We start from the raw sequence: 19297 nt of genomic DNA, 5'->3' as shown, positions 1-19297 counted from the left end.
GAGAAGAAACAACTGGCTCAAAGTCACTTAGTGCTAGATTATCTGTCAATTACTTTATTTGTTTCTTCATTGCTAAAACTATAATAAACATTAAATGAGTTATTACATATAGAATGATTAGAACAGTCATTGGCACAGTCAGGATTTAATAAATGGCAGAAAGTATTACTATAAGCTAGGCCTGATTCTGCCACCCAACCCAGGTGAAATTTCATACAAGCTACAAAACATTCTGGAATTCTACAAAATGACCTGCCTAATATTTAAAAATACTTAAATTCCAGTTCTCAAATATGTTACACTAGTAAATAATTTCCCCATACACACATTAAAATTTTAAATACTGCTATATTTTCTAGGCTACTTGGTAACTATAGAATATACACCAGGCATACAATTAGGAGTAGGGATCCTGATATGTGTGGATGTGACTGAACATCCAAAGTATCATTTAAAGTGGAGACTACATCTTGAACATCAACCAACAAAAAGAATATACTGAAAATAAGGAAAAGAGCCATGAGTGAAATTTTGTTCTGCTGGCACTTCTGACAAATGGAAAAAGAATGAAATAATTTCTCTCTCTGTTAGTTTATCTGTGAGTAGAGAGAGACAGTACTAAATACTGAGTAAGACCCCTGAGATTTTCTTTACATTTTTTTCTTCTTCTAAACTAGAATGTTGTCCACAATTACTGTTTTTATATACCATGGACTGCAGTACCAATAAATGTAAGAATTGGCCAATCTCCTAGCATAAACAAGCTCTAATCTGAGGATGGGTGACAATGGCAATGGCTTTTAGATGGGCCCACTTTCACTTTCAAGAACCAATAAACTCAATTGTCTCTGCTTTCTAGAATAATGTTATACACTATAGAGAAGGGCAGGAAATGGAAATTAGTTCAATACATGCACAATTTTCTCACATAATTACAATAAGTAGTGGTTCCTTTGTATACAATATATTTAATAGCCAACATTTATTTAGCACCCAATAATAGATCCAATACTAAGCAGTTGAAAGATATTATAAAGAAAAAGACAATTTTAGGTAGGAAAACTATTTTAAGGACTAGGAAAATACATCATTAAATTCATTTCACTAAGTCCAAGATAAATTCTTGCAAGAAAAAAAAAGAGGACAATAGAATTATTTCATTAGTTATCTTTAAAACACATGAGTAGAATCTGAAATTTAAAATGTTTCACATCAAGAAAATATTCTTAATACTCTCAAAAGTTTTCATTATATTTTTATCTTTTTATTTCAAACCTACAGCAAAATTAAGAACAAAGAACAAAAGTTGGCCCCCTCCCAAAATTAAAAATTATCAAAAAGAAATAAAACTAAAACCTCTTACCTGAGCATGAAAATTGGACATAGTTGTTGTCTCTATATCTTTCTTTCCCAATATCTCCATTTTCACTGGTGAATTGGGAAAATTAAATGAAAAGTAGTCTAAAAAGTCAGGTAAATAAGTAGCTGCCCCATGAACAATACCCATTACATAAAAAGCTGCAGAGTTTTCATTTTCACTGAACACTAGACCCACAAACTCTTCTGCAAACCTTTCCATCTCCATAGGAGACAAGTGGGAGAGTTCATTGCTGTAAGCATGGATAACTGATGCACCTCCATTAGGCTGGTGCTCAATATGAATGAGCTGTTTGAACTCCAAAGTGTCCAATCTTTTGAGGATATTCTGAACTCGTGGCTCTTTTAATGAGACAAATGGAAACTCACTGTTCTCTGGAATTTTGGAGTCATAATTCTTGGTATCCAAATTCTTTCCAATGTAATCCTTTAAGTTATCATTTAAGATACCTTTGGCTTCTTGATCTTCAATATCAGATAGCAATCCTGAGCAAATAGTCTGAATAGATTTGCTATACATTTTTGGACGCTTCCGTTTTTCATTCTCTTTGTGTTTCTTTTTCTTTTTCTTCTTTACCTTTTTAATTTGTAAGTCTTCTACATTTGTTTTTTGTTTCTCCTTCCCACCTGTAGGGAAAAAAATATTTTTGAAATTCCATATGTTACTTATTTAAAGAAACATGCTTTAGAAACTGTTTTGTAATAAATAAGAAGTTTACATCTGAAAATTTACTCAGAATTAGTTTTCTATTTAGGACTTATTTTAAACAGTGTTGACAATCAAAATTTAGTTGATTTTTCTCATTCTCTCTTTCTCTACATCTACACACATAACCCATACATACACTATACAGAGGAAGGGTTAGGACCAAATTACAACTAATGATATGGGCCATCCTTTGGAAACACAGCAGATGCTCAATCAGTGTTTACTGCAATAATGAAGTGAATAAATGTTTCAGAAAGTATAATCTTCAAATCTTAAGGACAAAATTCAAAAACGAAAAGTTAAACAATGCTAAAACTAATAATACCATCCAGATATTTCCTGTTATATACATTACTAATTTTACTTTATCTCCACTCTTAAAAATTGTATCCAGATGCCAAGGAAATTTATAAATCAACAAAGTGGAAAATAACAGTGTAAGTTTAACAGCAATTCCTTAACTTTTTATTTACTCTTTAGTAAACCACTCTTTGTCTAAAATGGGTTATTTTAAATCTACCAAATTTTACAAAGTTCCAAGTGAAGATCCAACAAAGTGCCACAAAGGAGATGACAAAATGATCTCTCCTATCCTAAGCTCAAGGGCCATTCACGTGCTAGTAAAGAGATAAATAAAAAGGTGAATGAGAAAGACTGGTACCTTACAAACTGCACAGAAAGGAGTTTCTATAAACAAAAGCAAGTGGACTCTGGGCTCAGAAATTCAAAGGAAAAAAAAGTAATTCACACAGTTACAGAATCTAAGTATACATAAAAAGCATTTAACATTATCACAGTATATCCATTTCTGTATAATAAGAAGAAAAACAAAAAAAAAATAAAACAACCTTACAAGAAAATATTGTTTCCCAACACGGGGAAAAAAACATTAAGCTAACAGTTGGGAAATGACATTTCCATCTATTAACTTTGTTTTGTTTTTTTTTTGTGTGTGGTGCTGGGAATTGAACCCAGGGCCTTATGCATGTGAGGCAAGCACTCTACCAACTGAGATATATCCCCAGCCCTATTAACTTTGTTTTTACAGATAGGCTGCCATGCATAAAATTCTCCCCACTTGCCTCTTCACATAAATTTTTCCACCTTCACATCTCTTATTTCTTCCTCTTTTCAGTGAGACATTCTATTTTCATAAGTAACTCTCTCCAACCAACTCCAAAAAACCTTGCTTAGTAAATTTCTCTCTTCTTCTGACCACCAAACTTCTCATAAAGAACCATCTATGTCCAGTGTCTTTCCTTTATTACCTTACCATTCTTATTGCTTAACTTCTGCTTATTTCTGGTTCTACTTTAGTCTACCCAAACTTGCTTTTCCAAAATTTCCAAAGAGCAAATCCAGCATTTTCTCATATCATCTTCCTGATCTTTTTGTGATTTGACAGAATTATCCAGTATGTCCTTGATTACTTTGGTCTTTCTTGATACCACTGTCCTAATTTACAGTCTAGCAGTCATCTGACTGTCTCTCATCCTGAATGCCAGCAGCACATCAATCTTTCTATATTTTCTATATATTGCTTTGATCATGTTCGTCCCCTGGTATAACTGCTTTCAGGGGGTCTCAATGCCAAACTATGAAGTAGTTTCCTCTTCAGTCTGGAATTCAAAGATGAGGCCCTCAAGAACTTCATGCTCACATGAAACTGCACTACTCACAATCTCTTATAAAACATATCTAGGCTTGGTTTTCTTTCTAATCCTAACAAAAGCATTTCCTCTCCTTAAAATAACCTTTGCCTTGCTCAGTACATACACTGAATTCTTTCTCATCCATCCTTTAAAGAAAACTCTTACATAGTTTCCTTCATGTTGATTTCCCTCATTTCTTCAGTTAGAAGTGAAATGACTCCTAAGACATATAAGAAGTTATTTATTTCACTTGTAGGATATGTGTACAACACATGTTCCTCAGGACATTGTATGAGTAAAACAATGACTTTTCTATGAATTCAGAGTGATACTAAAAAGGTACTGATATTTCTTTTCCATCATTGTATTCCACAAACCATCTAATATAGAGCTACACATAAACACACGACAAATCTATGAATTAAAAAAACTATCTCACCAAAGATTATTTGAAGTTTACAGTTTTTTCCTTGCCTCCCTTTCAATCAAGTTCTTCCACATATAAATTCCACTAAATCTTAAGCCTGGAGACAAGAAAAATCATCTCAAGTTGACAAAAAGTCCATAAAAGGGAAGTTTAGTGTTAATAAAAAAAAAAGGTCACTTTTAAAAATTCAAAGAGATGCTTCCTAAGTATGCAATGAAGAACGAAATGAGTATCACCGTGAAAAGAAAAAATAGAAATCTGTCAACATTTATTTATTTCATAGATTTATGAAATCATAAAATGCAAAGTTAATTTCTAAAGTCTATAAGCAGTTAAGAAATATATTTGAATAATGTTAACAAATTCATCCTTGTTGTCTAAGTACAAACTATCAAAACATCAGTTTACAGTTAATATCTTAACAAAATTAATAACAAAAAAATCAAATCATAATAACCCTAATGAAAGATAAAAAGTTTTGATACATAAGTAAAATACAAATAAATCAAGAAAATAGACAGCAATGAAACAAAAAGCAGAATTTAAAAACATTTAAAGGAGACAGACAAAATTAACAGCTTACTAAACCCCACAACTAAAAATACATATAAAATTGCACAAATTAAATAGTTTCCCAAAATAAAACCTATTAAAATAGAAACACTTAATATCAACTAAATTTACACCTACAGATTTAAAAACAGAAAAGAGAACACCTGATCACTAGAACACGTTATTTTGAAATAAAATAGGCAAAAAATAAAGAGAAAATAGAAACAACACTTAATCTATTTCTTATCTGTGAGGATGAACTAAGAAAGAAATACTATAATAAAAACCAAAAAATGCAAATCCAGCATTTTCTCATATCATCTTCCTGATCTTTGTGTGATTTGACAGAATTATCCAGTATGTCCTTAATTACTTTGGTCTTTCTTGATACCACTGTCCTAATTTACAGTCTAGCAGTCATTTGTCTCTCTCTCATCCTGAATCTAGTGAAAGATTCTTACATTAAGCACAAAGGAGTTAAATTTCCATGGCAAATTACTTTGCAATTAAATATTACAGTGAGGAATTTGAAGAAAAGAGAATATACCTGAGATTGTGTGCTTGTAAAGTTGGCCCTTGGCTGGTATTTAGAAACTTGTATTTTTAAAGGATTCTCACCATTCCTGGTAACAGCTAAAATATTTACTGTCCCTAAAATATTTGTACAAACAATATGGGGTATGTTGAACACTCGTTTTCCTTCTGGAAGTCTAGAATTTTGTCTATGCTAGGCAGATGGTGCCTCTATAACCAACTCCCAATAAAACCCTGGGCACTGACTCTTTAATGATCTTTCCTGGTAGACAACATTTCACATGTGTTGTTATAATTCACTGCTCAATGAATTAAATGCATCCTGTGTGACTTCTTTGAGCATACTCTTGGAAACCTGCATAAGTTTCCTGCAGGCATTGTCCCATATGCTGTTTTTCTTTACTGATTTTACTTTGTATCCTTTCACTATAATAAATCATAGCCATGAGTACAGTTATATGCTGAGTTCTGTGAGTCCTCCCAGCAAATAGAATCTACAGGTAAGTTTGGGGAATCCCCAATGGACATAGGTATTCTTTGCATTAAACAAAACTGGGGCTTTATCGTTTACTATTATATAATCTCTTTTTTTTTTTTAGTTGTTGATAGACTTTTATTTTATTTATTTATTTATTTTTTATTGGTTGTTCAAAACATTACAAAGCTCTTGACATATCATATTTCATACATTAGATTCAAGTGGGTTATGAACCCCCATTTTTACCCCAAATACTTACTCATTTTTTTGTCTCTACATGAGAGGCATCAGATACATATGTAGAAAATTCTAAAATACTTTGAGAAAATAGGATCACCTTAAATATCAATGTTCTCTTGTACTAAAAAGTATTTCAAGTACACATTATAAATCTATAATTCTTCAAACAAAAACAACAAATCAGACCCAATAAAGGTCACTGGTATGTACTTACAGCAGAAAGAATGAAACTGTTCTCTAAGTAAACTTAACTCTAAAAAAATATGAGATTAAAAGTATAAGGTTTATGGAAACACACACATGCACCAGAGCCACAGGCATATGCACATCGTAGACCACAAATATACAGAGAACCACAAACACACATTCATAACGTACCATAAACATACATGCACACACAGAGAACCACAGAAACAGCTAGAAAAGAGAGAGCAGACTAAGCAAAACAATCAAAAACAGAAATGCAGACACACAGCCAGTGAAAAAATGAAACTCATACATAGATAGAAAGAACGACACATAAACAGTACAAATACAGCATGTATTTTTAATGAACAGTTATGAAAAATTACTTTAAAGATCAAAATCACTTTAAAAATAAAATTCACTAATATTAATTCCTACTACCAACTTTAGCATAGTTTTACATTTAAAACAGTGAAAAATACACATTACCCAGAAAACTGGATCATATTTCAAATGTGATGTAGGAAATAACATATACAACTCCACTGTATATAGAAAACAAAGTAGTAATTAGCTTAGCAATTTTCAACCTTTGGTCTTTGGAAAATAACTTCGATTTTTCACACTACAATGCTGTCACTCCTTCTGCCATGGCTAACCTACCTGTGATTTTTTTTTTTTTCCCTTATACTAGGGATTGAACTCAGGGATACTCAACCACTGAGCCATATACCCAGCCCTATTTTGTATTTTATTTAGAGACAGGGTCTCACTGACTTGCTAGCACCTCGCCGTTTTTGAGGCTGGTTTTGAACTCATGATTCTCCTGTCTCAGCCTCCCAAGCTGCTGGGAATATAGGTGTGCGCCAAGGCCCCAGCTACCTATGATCTTGAATACACTACCATTATACTTGAACACTGACTTTTTTTAACCCCCATTCTTCCTTCTCAGAGAACCTCATCGAGCTTCTCTGATACACTACAATAATAAAATTTATTCCCCAAAATGCTATAATCATAATATGTATGTTCTCACAATTCAGCCTTAAGAAACCAGATAAAAGGCCAGGGTTGTGGCTCAGTGGTGGAGCGCTTGCCTAGCATGCGTAAGGCCCTGAGTTCGATCTTGGGAATCACATAAAAATAAACAAATAAAATAAAGATATTGTGGGGCTGGGCATGTGGCTCAAGCGGTAGCGCGCTCGCCTGGCATGCGTGCGGCCCGGGTTCGATCCTCAGCACCACATACCAACAAAGATGTTGTGTCCGCCAAGAACTAAAAATAAATAAATATTTAAAAAAAAATCATCAGACTATTACTTTAAAAAAAAAAAATAAAAATAAATAAAATAAAGATATTGTGTCCATCTACAACTATAGAAATATTTTAAAAAGTAAAGAAAAAAAACAGATAAAAATGACTGGAACACATACATATACTAAAATACAACAGTTGGTAAACTTCAATATAAAAAATGAGACCCACTACATAAGTTTCTTTTTAAATTTTTTTTATTTCTTTTTTTTAGATATTCATGACAGTAGAGTGTATTTTGACATACTTACATGGAGTATAACTTATTCTAATTAGGATTTCATTCTTATGGTTATACATCACATGGGCCCGCTAAATAAGCTTTTTTTTCAAATTCATTTGTTCTTTTAAGCTATTTCTATAATTCCATTTATCAATAAAAAGGATTTATTAAGATTTTTGCATTGAAAACATTTTAGCATGTATATAATTATATATTTTTATACACATGCATTTATTTACTTTCATATAAAACAAAATTTTTAACAAAAACCTTCAGGAAATGAGATTAATATGAAATAGTTATCATTTATATTTTCAACCACTACCATCAAACAATGCCTGTGTGTGTTACAGCTTGCATCATTAAAGTTACCAGAAGAACATTTTAAGAAAAGAGCAAAAGCTGGAGACCAAAAAGGAAATAGGGCACATGGTATAAAATGATAGCACATTGCCCCATAAAACTGATTCTGTTGTTACTCCAGAATACCAAAGACAAAAAAATGTCCTTTCCAGACCAGAGGCTCACTTGGGAAATGGCCACACAAGATGAGCAAATTGTTTTTGCTGGAAAATAACAATAGCTAACATTTACTCAGTACTTACAATAGGACAGTCACTATTTTCCAAATGAATCATGTTTTTATTCATTTAATTATCTATGTACTTCACATTGAGGAGAGGACATAGTTTTAGTTTTGTTGTTTCTTTTAAATATACTTATAAGATTCATATTCACTTACTGAATATCTGGGGCCAGACATTATACTCAGCATTTATCTCACAGTTTCTTTCATATAAATCTTCACAATCCTAGAAAAAAGTAACTAAATTATTACTCACCTCCATTGTACAGTGTTACAGTTTGGATGTGAGGTGTCCCCCAACAGCTCACATGTGAGACAATACAAGAAGGAGAAATGATGAGGATATAGCCTTGGCCTAATCAGTGAATTAATCTCTGATTGGATTAACTTAAGTGGTAGGGTGTGGTTGGGGGAGATGGGAATTGAGGCATGACTTTGGGGTATTTATTTGTATCTGGCGAGTGGGGACTCTCTCTGCTTCTTGATCACCATGACGTGAACTGCTTCCCTCTGCCATACACTCTGCCATGATGTCCAGCCTTATCTCAAGGAGAAATGCAGCCAGCCTTCTATAGACTAAGACCTCTGAATCTGTGAGCCCTCAAATAAACTTTTCCTCCTCTACAGTTGTTCTGGACAGATCCTCTACTCACAGCAGCGAAAAAGCTGACTCAAACATACGTTAGATAGAGTAAATTTCTCTAAATTTTTCCATGGTCATTCTAGAAGTCACAAATTTATTTCTAAATCTTTCTCATTCTTTCTTTTTTAACATCACTAGTTCCACTTTAATTCAGTTCAAAATACCTCCTAAATGTGTTATCCATTTCAAAGTTAAAGTTAATATTGCATGTTCCTACAAAAATCTCCATTTTTTGGCCGTTTTTAATTTTATTTGCATACATAAACTCTAGACTCACATATTCACATTAACAGTGTATTAGAAATCTACTATTCAACCAAGAACATAAGAACCTTTAATTTCTAAGACATAGATTCTTTCAAGTGACAGAAATTTACATCCCTGTACTTTCAAATAGATAAGAAAATGAGTATATCTGTAAAAATGACTAATTGACTAAACCAACAAAGTTATGAAAACATTTCAAGAATTAATCATTAGTTGCTATATAGTACTAGTTTGGTTAGAATCAATTCCTGACTTTAAGACTTACAATCTAATTAGGTAACATAGATAAAACATAATGGCAGGGCTGGGGATATAGCTCAATTGGTAGAGTGCTTGCCTCAAATGCACAAGTCCCTGAATTCAATCCCCAGCACCACAAAACAAACACACACACACACACACACACACACACACACACACACACAGAGGCAAAAGAAACAGAACAAAAGGATAAAGAATATTAACTAAATAGCAATCAACTTAAGTCTGACATCTTTCTTCAGGAGTAAAAGAATATTATAGAAAATAAAATTCTGACATATACAAAACAGACCTTACATAAAGTACTATCAAAGAACATCTGGGGGCCAGGGTTGTGGCTCAGTGATAGAGCACTTGCCTGGCATGTGTGAAGCCCTGGGTTTGATTCTCAGCACTGCATATAAATAAATTAATTAATTAAATAAAGGCCCACTGACAATTAAAAAAAAAACATTAAAAAAGAACATCTGGAAACATGACAAAGAAGGAAATGAAAATAAAGTCTAACTATATTTATCTTAAATATTATAAATTAACCAGTTATTTTGTGTACACGAAGTGCAGTAGGCTTTTTTCCTTATATAGATATAAAGGCTTGCCAACACATAAATTCAAAATGAAATTAATCATGGTCAACATGTTCTGATCAGCAACTTGATCTATTAACTTGATAAAGGCCAATGACTTTCCTAGCTGTCTAACAAATGAATGCCACTGATTCTTCCTTTATTGCTATCTGTGTGAATTTAAGATTCTCTGTACATGTATTTCAGCATAAATTCTCTACGAAAAAGTTCAGATTAAATGAAAAGACATATTACCCAACTATCTATCTATCCTTAAAATTATTCTCCCCAAGCTACCCCACATAAAACCAGTACCTGAATGCAATTATACCAAAAAAGAAAACAAGAAACAAAAAAGATATTCTTAAGTATGTAATAAATAAACATACAGTCACAGTATCCCTTCTGATTATCTTCCCTCTCAATTCCAGACTATGATATGGTAATTAAAGTCAAATATTTGTAAGATCACTTCTTTTCACCATCCTTATCAGACTAAAAATTGCTTTACACTTTTATTTTAGATTATCTAAATATGGATAAACACTAATAATACAAATACTGGTCAGATAACTTATTTTAAAATTATTTAAGGAATCTAATAGTTTAGTGAAGTTTAACCTTGAAACCTTAATGATTCACTAAACAAATACCAAATACATGTTACATGCAGATCTGAACTCCCTATATTTTTTTATTTCCTCTCCATTAATGTTCATTCTTATCAAATATCAGTACAACATAGCATTTCCTTATTCTAATCACAATATGTACAATATAGTGAAACAAAATTCACTGAATATAAACTTACTTTTCAGTAAAATCTTTACTTCTCCATTCTCTTTCTTGATCTCACTCATTACTTTATGCTTCTTTTTTTCTCTCTCTTTTTCTTTGTCTCTCTCTTTAATTTTGTCTCTGATTTTATCTGAAAGACAAAATAAACAAACTATTAAAACTTAATTTTTTCCTCCATGAAATATGGTTCAATTTCTAGAATTGCAATACACAATAAAATTAGAAAAAAAAAATGTGTCTTTTTCTTCCCATTAGGCTTTGGGAACTATTTCTCAATTTACTTTCTTATTGAATATGTAATATATAATGTCAAAATTTATCATTTTACATTTCCATTAATTTCATGTCAGCCAAAATACATGAATTTCAAATCACTTTAAATAACTGGCTATCTTTAATTGAACAGAAAGCTACAGTACAGAAGTGCTAGCTCTGAAATTGGGCTTATCTGTTTTGGTTAACATAATATTGGAAAAATTACTCAACATAAGTTTCATAATCCATAAGATGGTGGTAGATTCTTTCCTCATAGGATTATAATAAGGATTAAACAAAAAAAGATATCAAATGACTACAGAAAGCTTGGCATTTATATGAATAGATGTTAGTTCATTTATTCTATTACCTTTCAAGAATACAACTGATAGGGATCACTAGAAAAATTATGATATTAAAAGATACGGCATAAGAATCACTCAATGATCAACATTCTAAAACTTAAGCTTATAAAATATGATATCCTATTAATCTTGTTTGTTCAAATCAATTTTCTATGAACCTACCAGAAGACACAGAGAAGAATGTAAAAATAATAGTGACATAGTTCTTGCCTTCAAAAAGTGTTTTTATTGATTACAAAGCCATGATGGAAAGACACACAAATGTAAAATATGCTCTATTTATTAATAGAGTTTATGTAAGATACATGCATAATTCAAAATCTCTTAAAAAATACTCCCTACTTTCCTTTCTATAAATATTACACTAATCTAGGTCCTAATCACTAATGATTAGATTACTATCTCAACCAGCACTGTCCAACAGAAATATAACACCCACCATATGTACATTTACAATTTCTAGTAGCCACATTAAAAATGTAAAAAGAAAATGGTAAAAATAATTTTAATATATCTAAGCATACCATAATTTCAAATGCAACTGACATTCAAAAATTATTGAGGTATTTTGCATTCTTTCTTCATAAATTTCAAAATCCAGTATGTATCAGTTTACACATATGATACATCCCAATTTGAATTAGCTCCACATGAAATGTTCAATAGCCACAAAAGACTAATGCCTACCAACCACACGAACAACCCACATCTAAACTACTTAAATAGCTAAATTCTCAAAAAATTAAATCCATGTGCCTTGATAAAAATGCTTTTAAGCTTCACTAAAATACAAAATAAAAGACAACAATATTTTTATTTTTTTTGTATTTATTTTTTAGTTTTTTTTTTTTTTAGGTGGACACAATATCTTTATTTTATACTTATGTGGTGCTGAGAATCAAACCCAGTGCCTCACGTATGCAAGGCGATCGCGCTACCACTTGAGCCACATCCCCAGCCCAACAACAATATTTTTACCTATCATACTGACAAAACTTTTTTTTAAAAGTGGTAACACCTGTGAATCAACCAACACAGGTATGTAGACTCAACAAACAGACAATGGTGAATGTAAAGAAAAGGGTTAGAGATGCAGAGTAAATAAGCTAGATAGATAGGCTCCTTGTCTGTTCACTTTTAAGTTAAATTCTAAACAGATTAGTCTATTCTTGTATTTTCCCCCTAGAGATACTGGCATTTTTTAATTGACACATAAAAATTGTACAGATTTATTAGTATACTATGTGATGTTTCAAAACATGTACATTATATAATGTTCAAATCAAGGTAAGAATATCTACCTCTGTGATGTAAATATTCAAAATCCTTTCTTGATTTTTCTGAAATATACAGTATTACATTGTCATTATTGTTACCCACTGTCCTTTAATAGAACACTAGAATTTATTTCTCCCAACTTAATCCCCACTGACCAACTTTTTCCCACCCTCCAGTCTCTGATTACCAATATTCTACTCTCAATTTGTATGAAACGAGTGTTTTTAGATTCCACAAGATCATGCAATATTTGTCTTTCTTCACCCAGCTTATTTCACATAACATACTGCTTTCATTTCCATCCAAGTTGTCATAAATAACAGGATTTGATCCTTTCTTATGACTGACTAGCATTCCAGTGCATATGCATCACATTTTCTTTATCCATTCATCAACTGATAGACACTTAGCTGAGTTCCTTATATATACTAGATATTAATCCCTTGCCATATGTATAGTTTATAAATACTTTCTCCCATTATGTAGGCTGTTCCTCCACTTGATTGTTTCCTTCATTCTTTCATTTCTGATTAGTTTGCTACTATTACTTTCAGAGATTTAAAGTCCTTGAATTCCTGTCACTGGTTGCCATAAAGGAATAAAATATTAGTCCAAATGGCTGGAGGTCAGGCACAGATATAAATTAACATTTCTCAACAAACATTTTTAAAATAAGCTATTTATATCATTGAAAAGAACTGAGGAAAACAGTTCTCTAAAATACTTCCACATTTCTCTATCCAATCATCCAGGTTATTAATCTGTGTTATTTCAATAACTATTAAACCTTTTAAAATTTATTCAAGTATAATATACAAATGTAAAAATGTATGCATGTTACAGCTCAATATTCACAAAAATAAACACACTTGTGAAACAGCACCACAGAATCCCTTCGTTCTCTTTCTACTCTTCAAGTAACACTCCTGCAGATAACAACAATCATGACTTTTAAGCACATACATTAAAATAACTAGACTTTTAATGTCATATATTCATTCATATGTTCATATTCGTAGAGTCTATCACAACCACAAAATATAAATATTTTTCAGAAAAAATAAAACTGGGAAATAAAACTGCAATACAGTATGACTCCATTATTTTTAAAATTTACTAATACACATATACTCAGAAAACAGAATGAAAGATAATAGCCCAAATTATTCAAAGTCGTCATCTTTAGCTGGTAGACAATTTCTAAGTTTCTGATTGAGCATATATTAGTTTTTGTTTATTCTAATTAGGTATATATGACAGCAGAATGTATATCGACTCATTATACACAACTTTTCATTTCTGATTGTACACGATGCAGTGTCGTACCATATGTGCAGTCATACATGTACCTAGAGTAATGATGGCCATCCTATTCCACCATCTTTCCTGCCCCCATACCCCCTCTTCACCCCTCCCTCCCGCTTGCCCAATTAAAGTTCCTCCATTTTTCCCAGCCCACATCTGTGCATCATGGATTAGCATCCACTTATCAGAGAGAATATTTGGCCTTTGGTTTTTTGGAACTGGCTTACTTTGCTTAGCATGATATTCTCCAACTCCATCCATTTATCTGCAAATGCAATAATTTTATTCTTTTTTAATGCTGAGTAATAGTCCATTCTGTACATATACCATAGTTTCTTTATCCATTCATTTATTGAAGGGCATCTAGGTTGGTTCCACAGTTTAGCTACTGTGAATTGAGCTGCTATAAACACTGATGTGGCTGCATTACTATAGTATGATAATTTTAAGTCCTTTGGGTATAGACCAAGGAGTGGGATAGTTAGGTCAAATGGTGGTTCCATTCCAAGTTTTCTAAGGAATCTTCATACTGCTTCCAGATTGGTTACACCCATTTGCATTCCTACCAGCAATGTATCAATGTGCCTTTCCCCCACATCCTCCTTGTATTCTTGATAACTGCATTCTGACTGGCATGAGACAAAAATCTTAGAATAGTTTTGATTTGCATTTCTCTAATTACTAGAGATGTTGAACATTTTCTCATATTATTTGTTGATCAACTATATATCTTATTGTGAGAAGTGTCTGTTCAGCTTCTTAGCCCATCTATTGATTGGGTTGTTTGGTTTATTTTGGTATTAAATTTTTTGAGTTCTTTATATAGTCTGGAGATTAGTGCTCTGACAGTACATATCAGTTTTATAACACAAGAAAAAGAGTTTTAGAATATGCATTTGAGTATGACATTAAAAAGTTCAAGTAAAGATAAGCGGAAGATATTGCCGCGACCCCTCGCCAGCAAAGGAAACACAACACAGGATTCTTCCTTCAGCAGTTTATTCAGGCCTTTCTCTCTCTACTCCCGTGTGCCCCAGCCTTAATAAAGCAGATAAAGCCCCAATGCACAACTGCCACGTGGACTTTTCTCATAGGGTGCCAAGTCACAGCGTGCCAACTCATTCTGATAAGGAGTTGTTTGTCACAGACTACAGCGGAGACCAGCGCCATCTTGTAATGGCGGCCACAGTACACAGAAACGGCTCACCACAAGATATGATATCATTATATGAAAAATTTATATAGAAACAAAAACAATGGCATAGCCAAGACAAGAGGGTTACCAATGACATAAGTGCAGTGGTGATTCCCCACACCCCAAACCTTTTCAGCAAATATAAATTATCCTACATATACATAAAAGCATTTTTGTAGCATTATTGCTGCCCAAACCATATAATTTATTGTGTTCCCACCTCTCAAGCTATTCAACCTACCTCTCATTCTCCAGAATTTTTTACTCTTGTCAGAACACATCCTTTTTTTTAATTATTATTATTATTTTTTTAGTTGTTGACAGAACTTTATTTATAGATGTGGTGCTGAGAATCAAACCCAGTGTCTCACACATGCCAGGCAGGTGCGCTACTGCTAAGCCCCAGCCCCAGCCCCAGCCCCAGGGCCAGGCCCACCCCAGCCCCAGCCCCAGCCCCAGTCCCCAGAACATTTCCTTTTTGAAAATCCAACCTTAAATGCTTTCATTAAATTTCCTGTAATTATGTTACATGGTACAACTATGATCAAGTGGGAAGCCTATGTGCTTAAAAGACTGAGGTCCAAGTTTAAAGTCTGCAACCTTGATAACTGACACACTTCATATCTCCAGTTTTGGCTAAAATTATGTTTACATAGATTAAAAAGAAAATCTCAAATCTGCCTCTATTACACTATAATGTATTCATATTTACGAAAGTCACTTCTAGATCTTTTCAGAGAAAGGTATTATGATGAAAAACACCACCCTGGCATCAGTGTCGATACTGTTCCTAAAAATATGATTCTTCATCAATTTTTATTTATTTCTTTTTAAGACCAAAAACTTGTATAGTTTTAACCCTCATGGTCTAATTCTCAAGCTTACAAAAATTACCTAACTCACCTCCTTATCATAATTCTTAGAATAAAAGAATTATTCTACCTTAAAAATTATCTGTTTGAAATGTTTAACTTAAAGACTGAAAGTTTTATTTAGAAATATATAATGGAATCAAGTCAATGTGGTAGAGGCAAAAGAGAAGATGAACAGATCAGTGGTACAAAACAGAGCTCAAAAATAAAGCCATTTAAATACAGTCTTCTTCTTCTTCTTCTTTTTTTTTTGTACTAGGTATTTAAGCCAGGGCCCTTCAGTCCCAGAGCCACATCCCCAGCCATTTTTATTTTTTTATTTTGAGACAGGGTCTCCTTAAACTGCTTAGAGCCTCACTGGGATTACAGGCATGTGCCACCACACTCAGTTTAGTCAACTTATCTTTGACAAAGAAGTAAATACAATAGAGGGAAAAAAGTCTTTACAACAAACAGTGCTAGAACAACTGGACATCTACATGCAAAAAAAAGAAAAAGGAATTAGACACAGACACCTTATACCCTTCAAAAAGTTAAACCAAATAAATAAGATACATAATCATAAAATGAAAAGCTATGGAAATCCTAGATAACACCAGAGAAAATCTAGATGAGGCTGGGTTTGATGATAAATAACTTGTTACATCCAGCAGCACAAGTATAATCCATGGAAGAATGCATAAACTGGACTTTACTAAAATTCTACAAAACATTGTCAAGAAAATAATGAGCATCCACAAAAGTGATAAAATATTTGCAAAAGAAATATCTGATAAAGGATCCAAAATAGACCACTCTTAAAAATCAATAAGAAGAAAAAAAATAGGCCCAGCTGAGAGTAGTGCTGCACACCTGTAACACCAGCTACCAGGGAAGATGAGAAAGGAGGAATGAGAATTCAAGCCCAGCCTGGGCAATTTAGCAAGACTCTGTCCCAAAATTAAAATATAAAGGGTGGGAGGTGTGTAGCTCAGCAATAGAACATTAACCTAGCATGCCCAAGGTCCTTGGTTCAATCCCAGGAAAAAGGGGGGGGGAGGGCAAAGACTTCACCATAAGATACACAGATGACAAATAAGCATATGAAACAATGCTCCATATCATATGTCATCAGAGATGCCACCATGTACTTACTAAAATGCCCAAAATCCAGAAAATTAGCAATATCAAATGCTGGTGAGTAGCCAGACGCATTGGCACACAGTAGAATTCCTGTGACTCAAAGAGACTGAGGCAGTGGGATCAATAACCAGCCTTGGCAACTTAGCAAGATCCTATCTCAAAATTTAAAAATAATAGTTAAAAGGTGGGTGGGGCTGGAGATGTAACTCTGTGGTAGAACACCCTAGTTCAATCCCCACTACTGACCAAAACAAAAAAAAAGAAAGAAGCTGGAATTGTCCTTATATAAATCATTGTATATAAACTATATAATCATTGTTTTGAAATTGAGGCACTGTTTCTGGAAACCCTGCGGTGCAGAAGTACCAGGGGGAATGCCCATTTGCAGCATGGCCCCTGGGATATTCAGAGCTTGCTATGGAATTCTTTATTTCAAAAAGCCTTGATTTCAAATCCCAGCTGCCTGGAGATAGAAGAGATGGACCTAACCTGCTAAACCCCAACCATGTTGTTTTTCCCAAACTTCATCCTGTTTACCTCAAGAAGTTTTTCACACTGAAACCCTTTGGTGTTCCTACTTACAAAAATAAAATGCGGACTCTTGTTCCTTGTTAGGTCCAGTCTCCATCAGAGCTGGATCTTCCCACCATGCCTCCCCTTTTCACTTATTTCCATGTCTTTGTCTTTATTTCTTAATATTTCTTTAGACTTTTATTTTCTCAGCCAGCTCACAGCCTGCATTCCATAAGTTGTTCATTCACTGTGTAGGACACAGCAAGATGGAATCATGTGGAAAAATAGGAATTCACATTCATTGCTGGTGGGAATAAAAAACACTACTATGGAAGATGACTGGTTGGTTTCTTACAATCTCAAATATACTCCAATATGATCCAATAATCACATTGTTTGGTATTCATCCAAAGGAGCTAAAAACTTATGTCCACAAAAAAAGTATGTACACAGATGTTTATAAAAGGTTTTTCATATTACCAAAACTTGGAAGCAGCTAAGATATCCTTCAGTAAATGAATGGATCAACTATACTACATCCAAAAAATGGAATGTTCTTCAATGATACAAAGACATGAGATTCAAGCCATGTTAAAACAAGAAGAAAATTTAAATGCATTTTACTATGTGAAAGAAGCCAGTCTAAAAAGACTATAGGGGGCTGGGTTTGTACCTGTGAGACCCTGGGTTCGATCCTCAGCACCACATAAAAATAAATAAACAAAATAAAGATATTGTGCCCATAAGTTCTAAGATTTCAGCTACATGACATTCTGGAAAAGGGAAAACGATGGAGATAGTGAAAAGATCAGTGGATGCCGGGGCTGGGGGAAGGAAAGGATGAAGAAGTAGAGCACAGAAGATTTTTACTACTCTGTATAATACTATCATGGCAGATACACAATATTATATATTTGTTCAAACCCATAAAATGTACAACAAAAAAAGTGAACCCTATGTTAATTACGGTCTTGGATGCTAATGATGTGCCAATCATCAGTAATAAATGTAACATTCTGGAAGGAGAGGCTGATAATGAGGAAGGCTATAATGCATGTGTGGGGGCAGAGAGTATATGGACCTTCTTCTCTATTATACTGTGAATCTAAAACTGCTCATAAAGTAGTATTTTCAAAATTAATCTAAATAAAGAGGGGTTAAATATGTAATTCATGCTATGGTTTCAATCTCCAGCACTGCAAAAAATTTAAATAAAATATAAATAAATAGGGAGATAGGAAACCAGGGCAGTGAGACGAAAAGATGCAAATCGATCCATGATATATACAGTTTGAACCTAAACAGGCAAAAGGAATATAACAATCAACAAAAAAAGAACAGATGAATAAGTCATTATAAACCCAGAAGAAACAGTGAATCATTTATGTTGAAAAATAAACATAGGATAATTCATATGAAAAAGTTAATAATTTTAAATAAAATATAAAAGGCCTTTTCAAACAATTGATGAACTTATGATATAGTAGTATCATATAGCCTCTACATAATTTTTATTTCACTGAACAAATACACTTCTACTAAGCATTATGTGCAAGAGAGAAAAATAAAAATAATAAT

At 33.0% G+C, this 19297-nt stretch overlaps 1 protein-coding gene across 1 annotated transcript in view; it reads right to left on the bottom strand.

Annotated features, from left to right (window-relative positions):
• The window catches only part of Rsbn1l (round spermatid basic protein 1 like), a 77263-nt gene that overhangs the window by 36104 nt on the left and 21862 nt on the right, over positions 1-19297 (bottom strand). Inside the window, exons 2-3 of the mRNA XM_026384976.2 lie at positions 10828-10944; positions 1364-2004 (exon numbers count right to left, since the gene is read on the bottom strand). Of these exons, the coding sequence (XP_026240761.2) occupies positions 1364-2004; positions 10828-10944 (758 nt within the window). The remainder of the gene's footprint in view (positions 1-1363; positions 2005-10827; positions 10945-19297) is intronic.

Source organism: Urocitellus parryii, chromosome 3 (genome assembly GCF_045843805.1).
Source record: "Urocitellus parryii isolate mUroPar1 chromosome 3, mUroPar1.hap1, whole genome shotgun sequence".
In the NCBI taxonomy this organism is placed as follows: Eukaryota; Metazoa; Chordata; class Mammalia; order Rodentia; family Sciuridae; genus Urocitellus; species Urocitellus parryii.
Note: the sequence above shows the minus strand (reverse complement) of the source record. Positions and strands in the feature narration are given on the sequence as shown.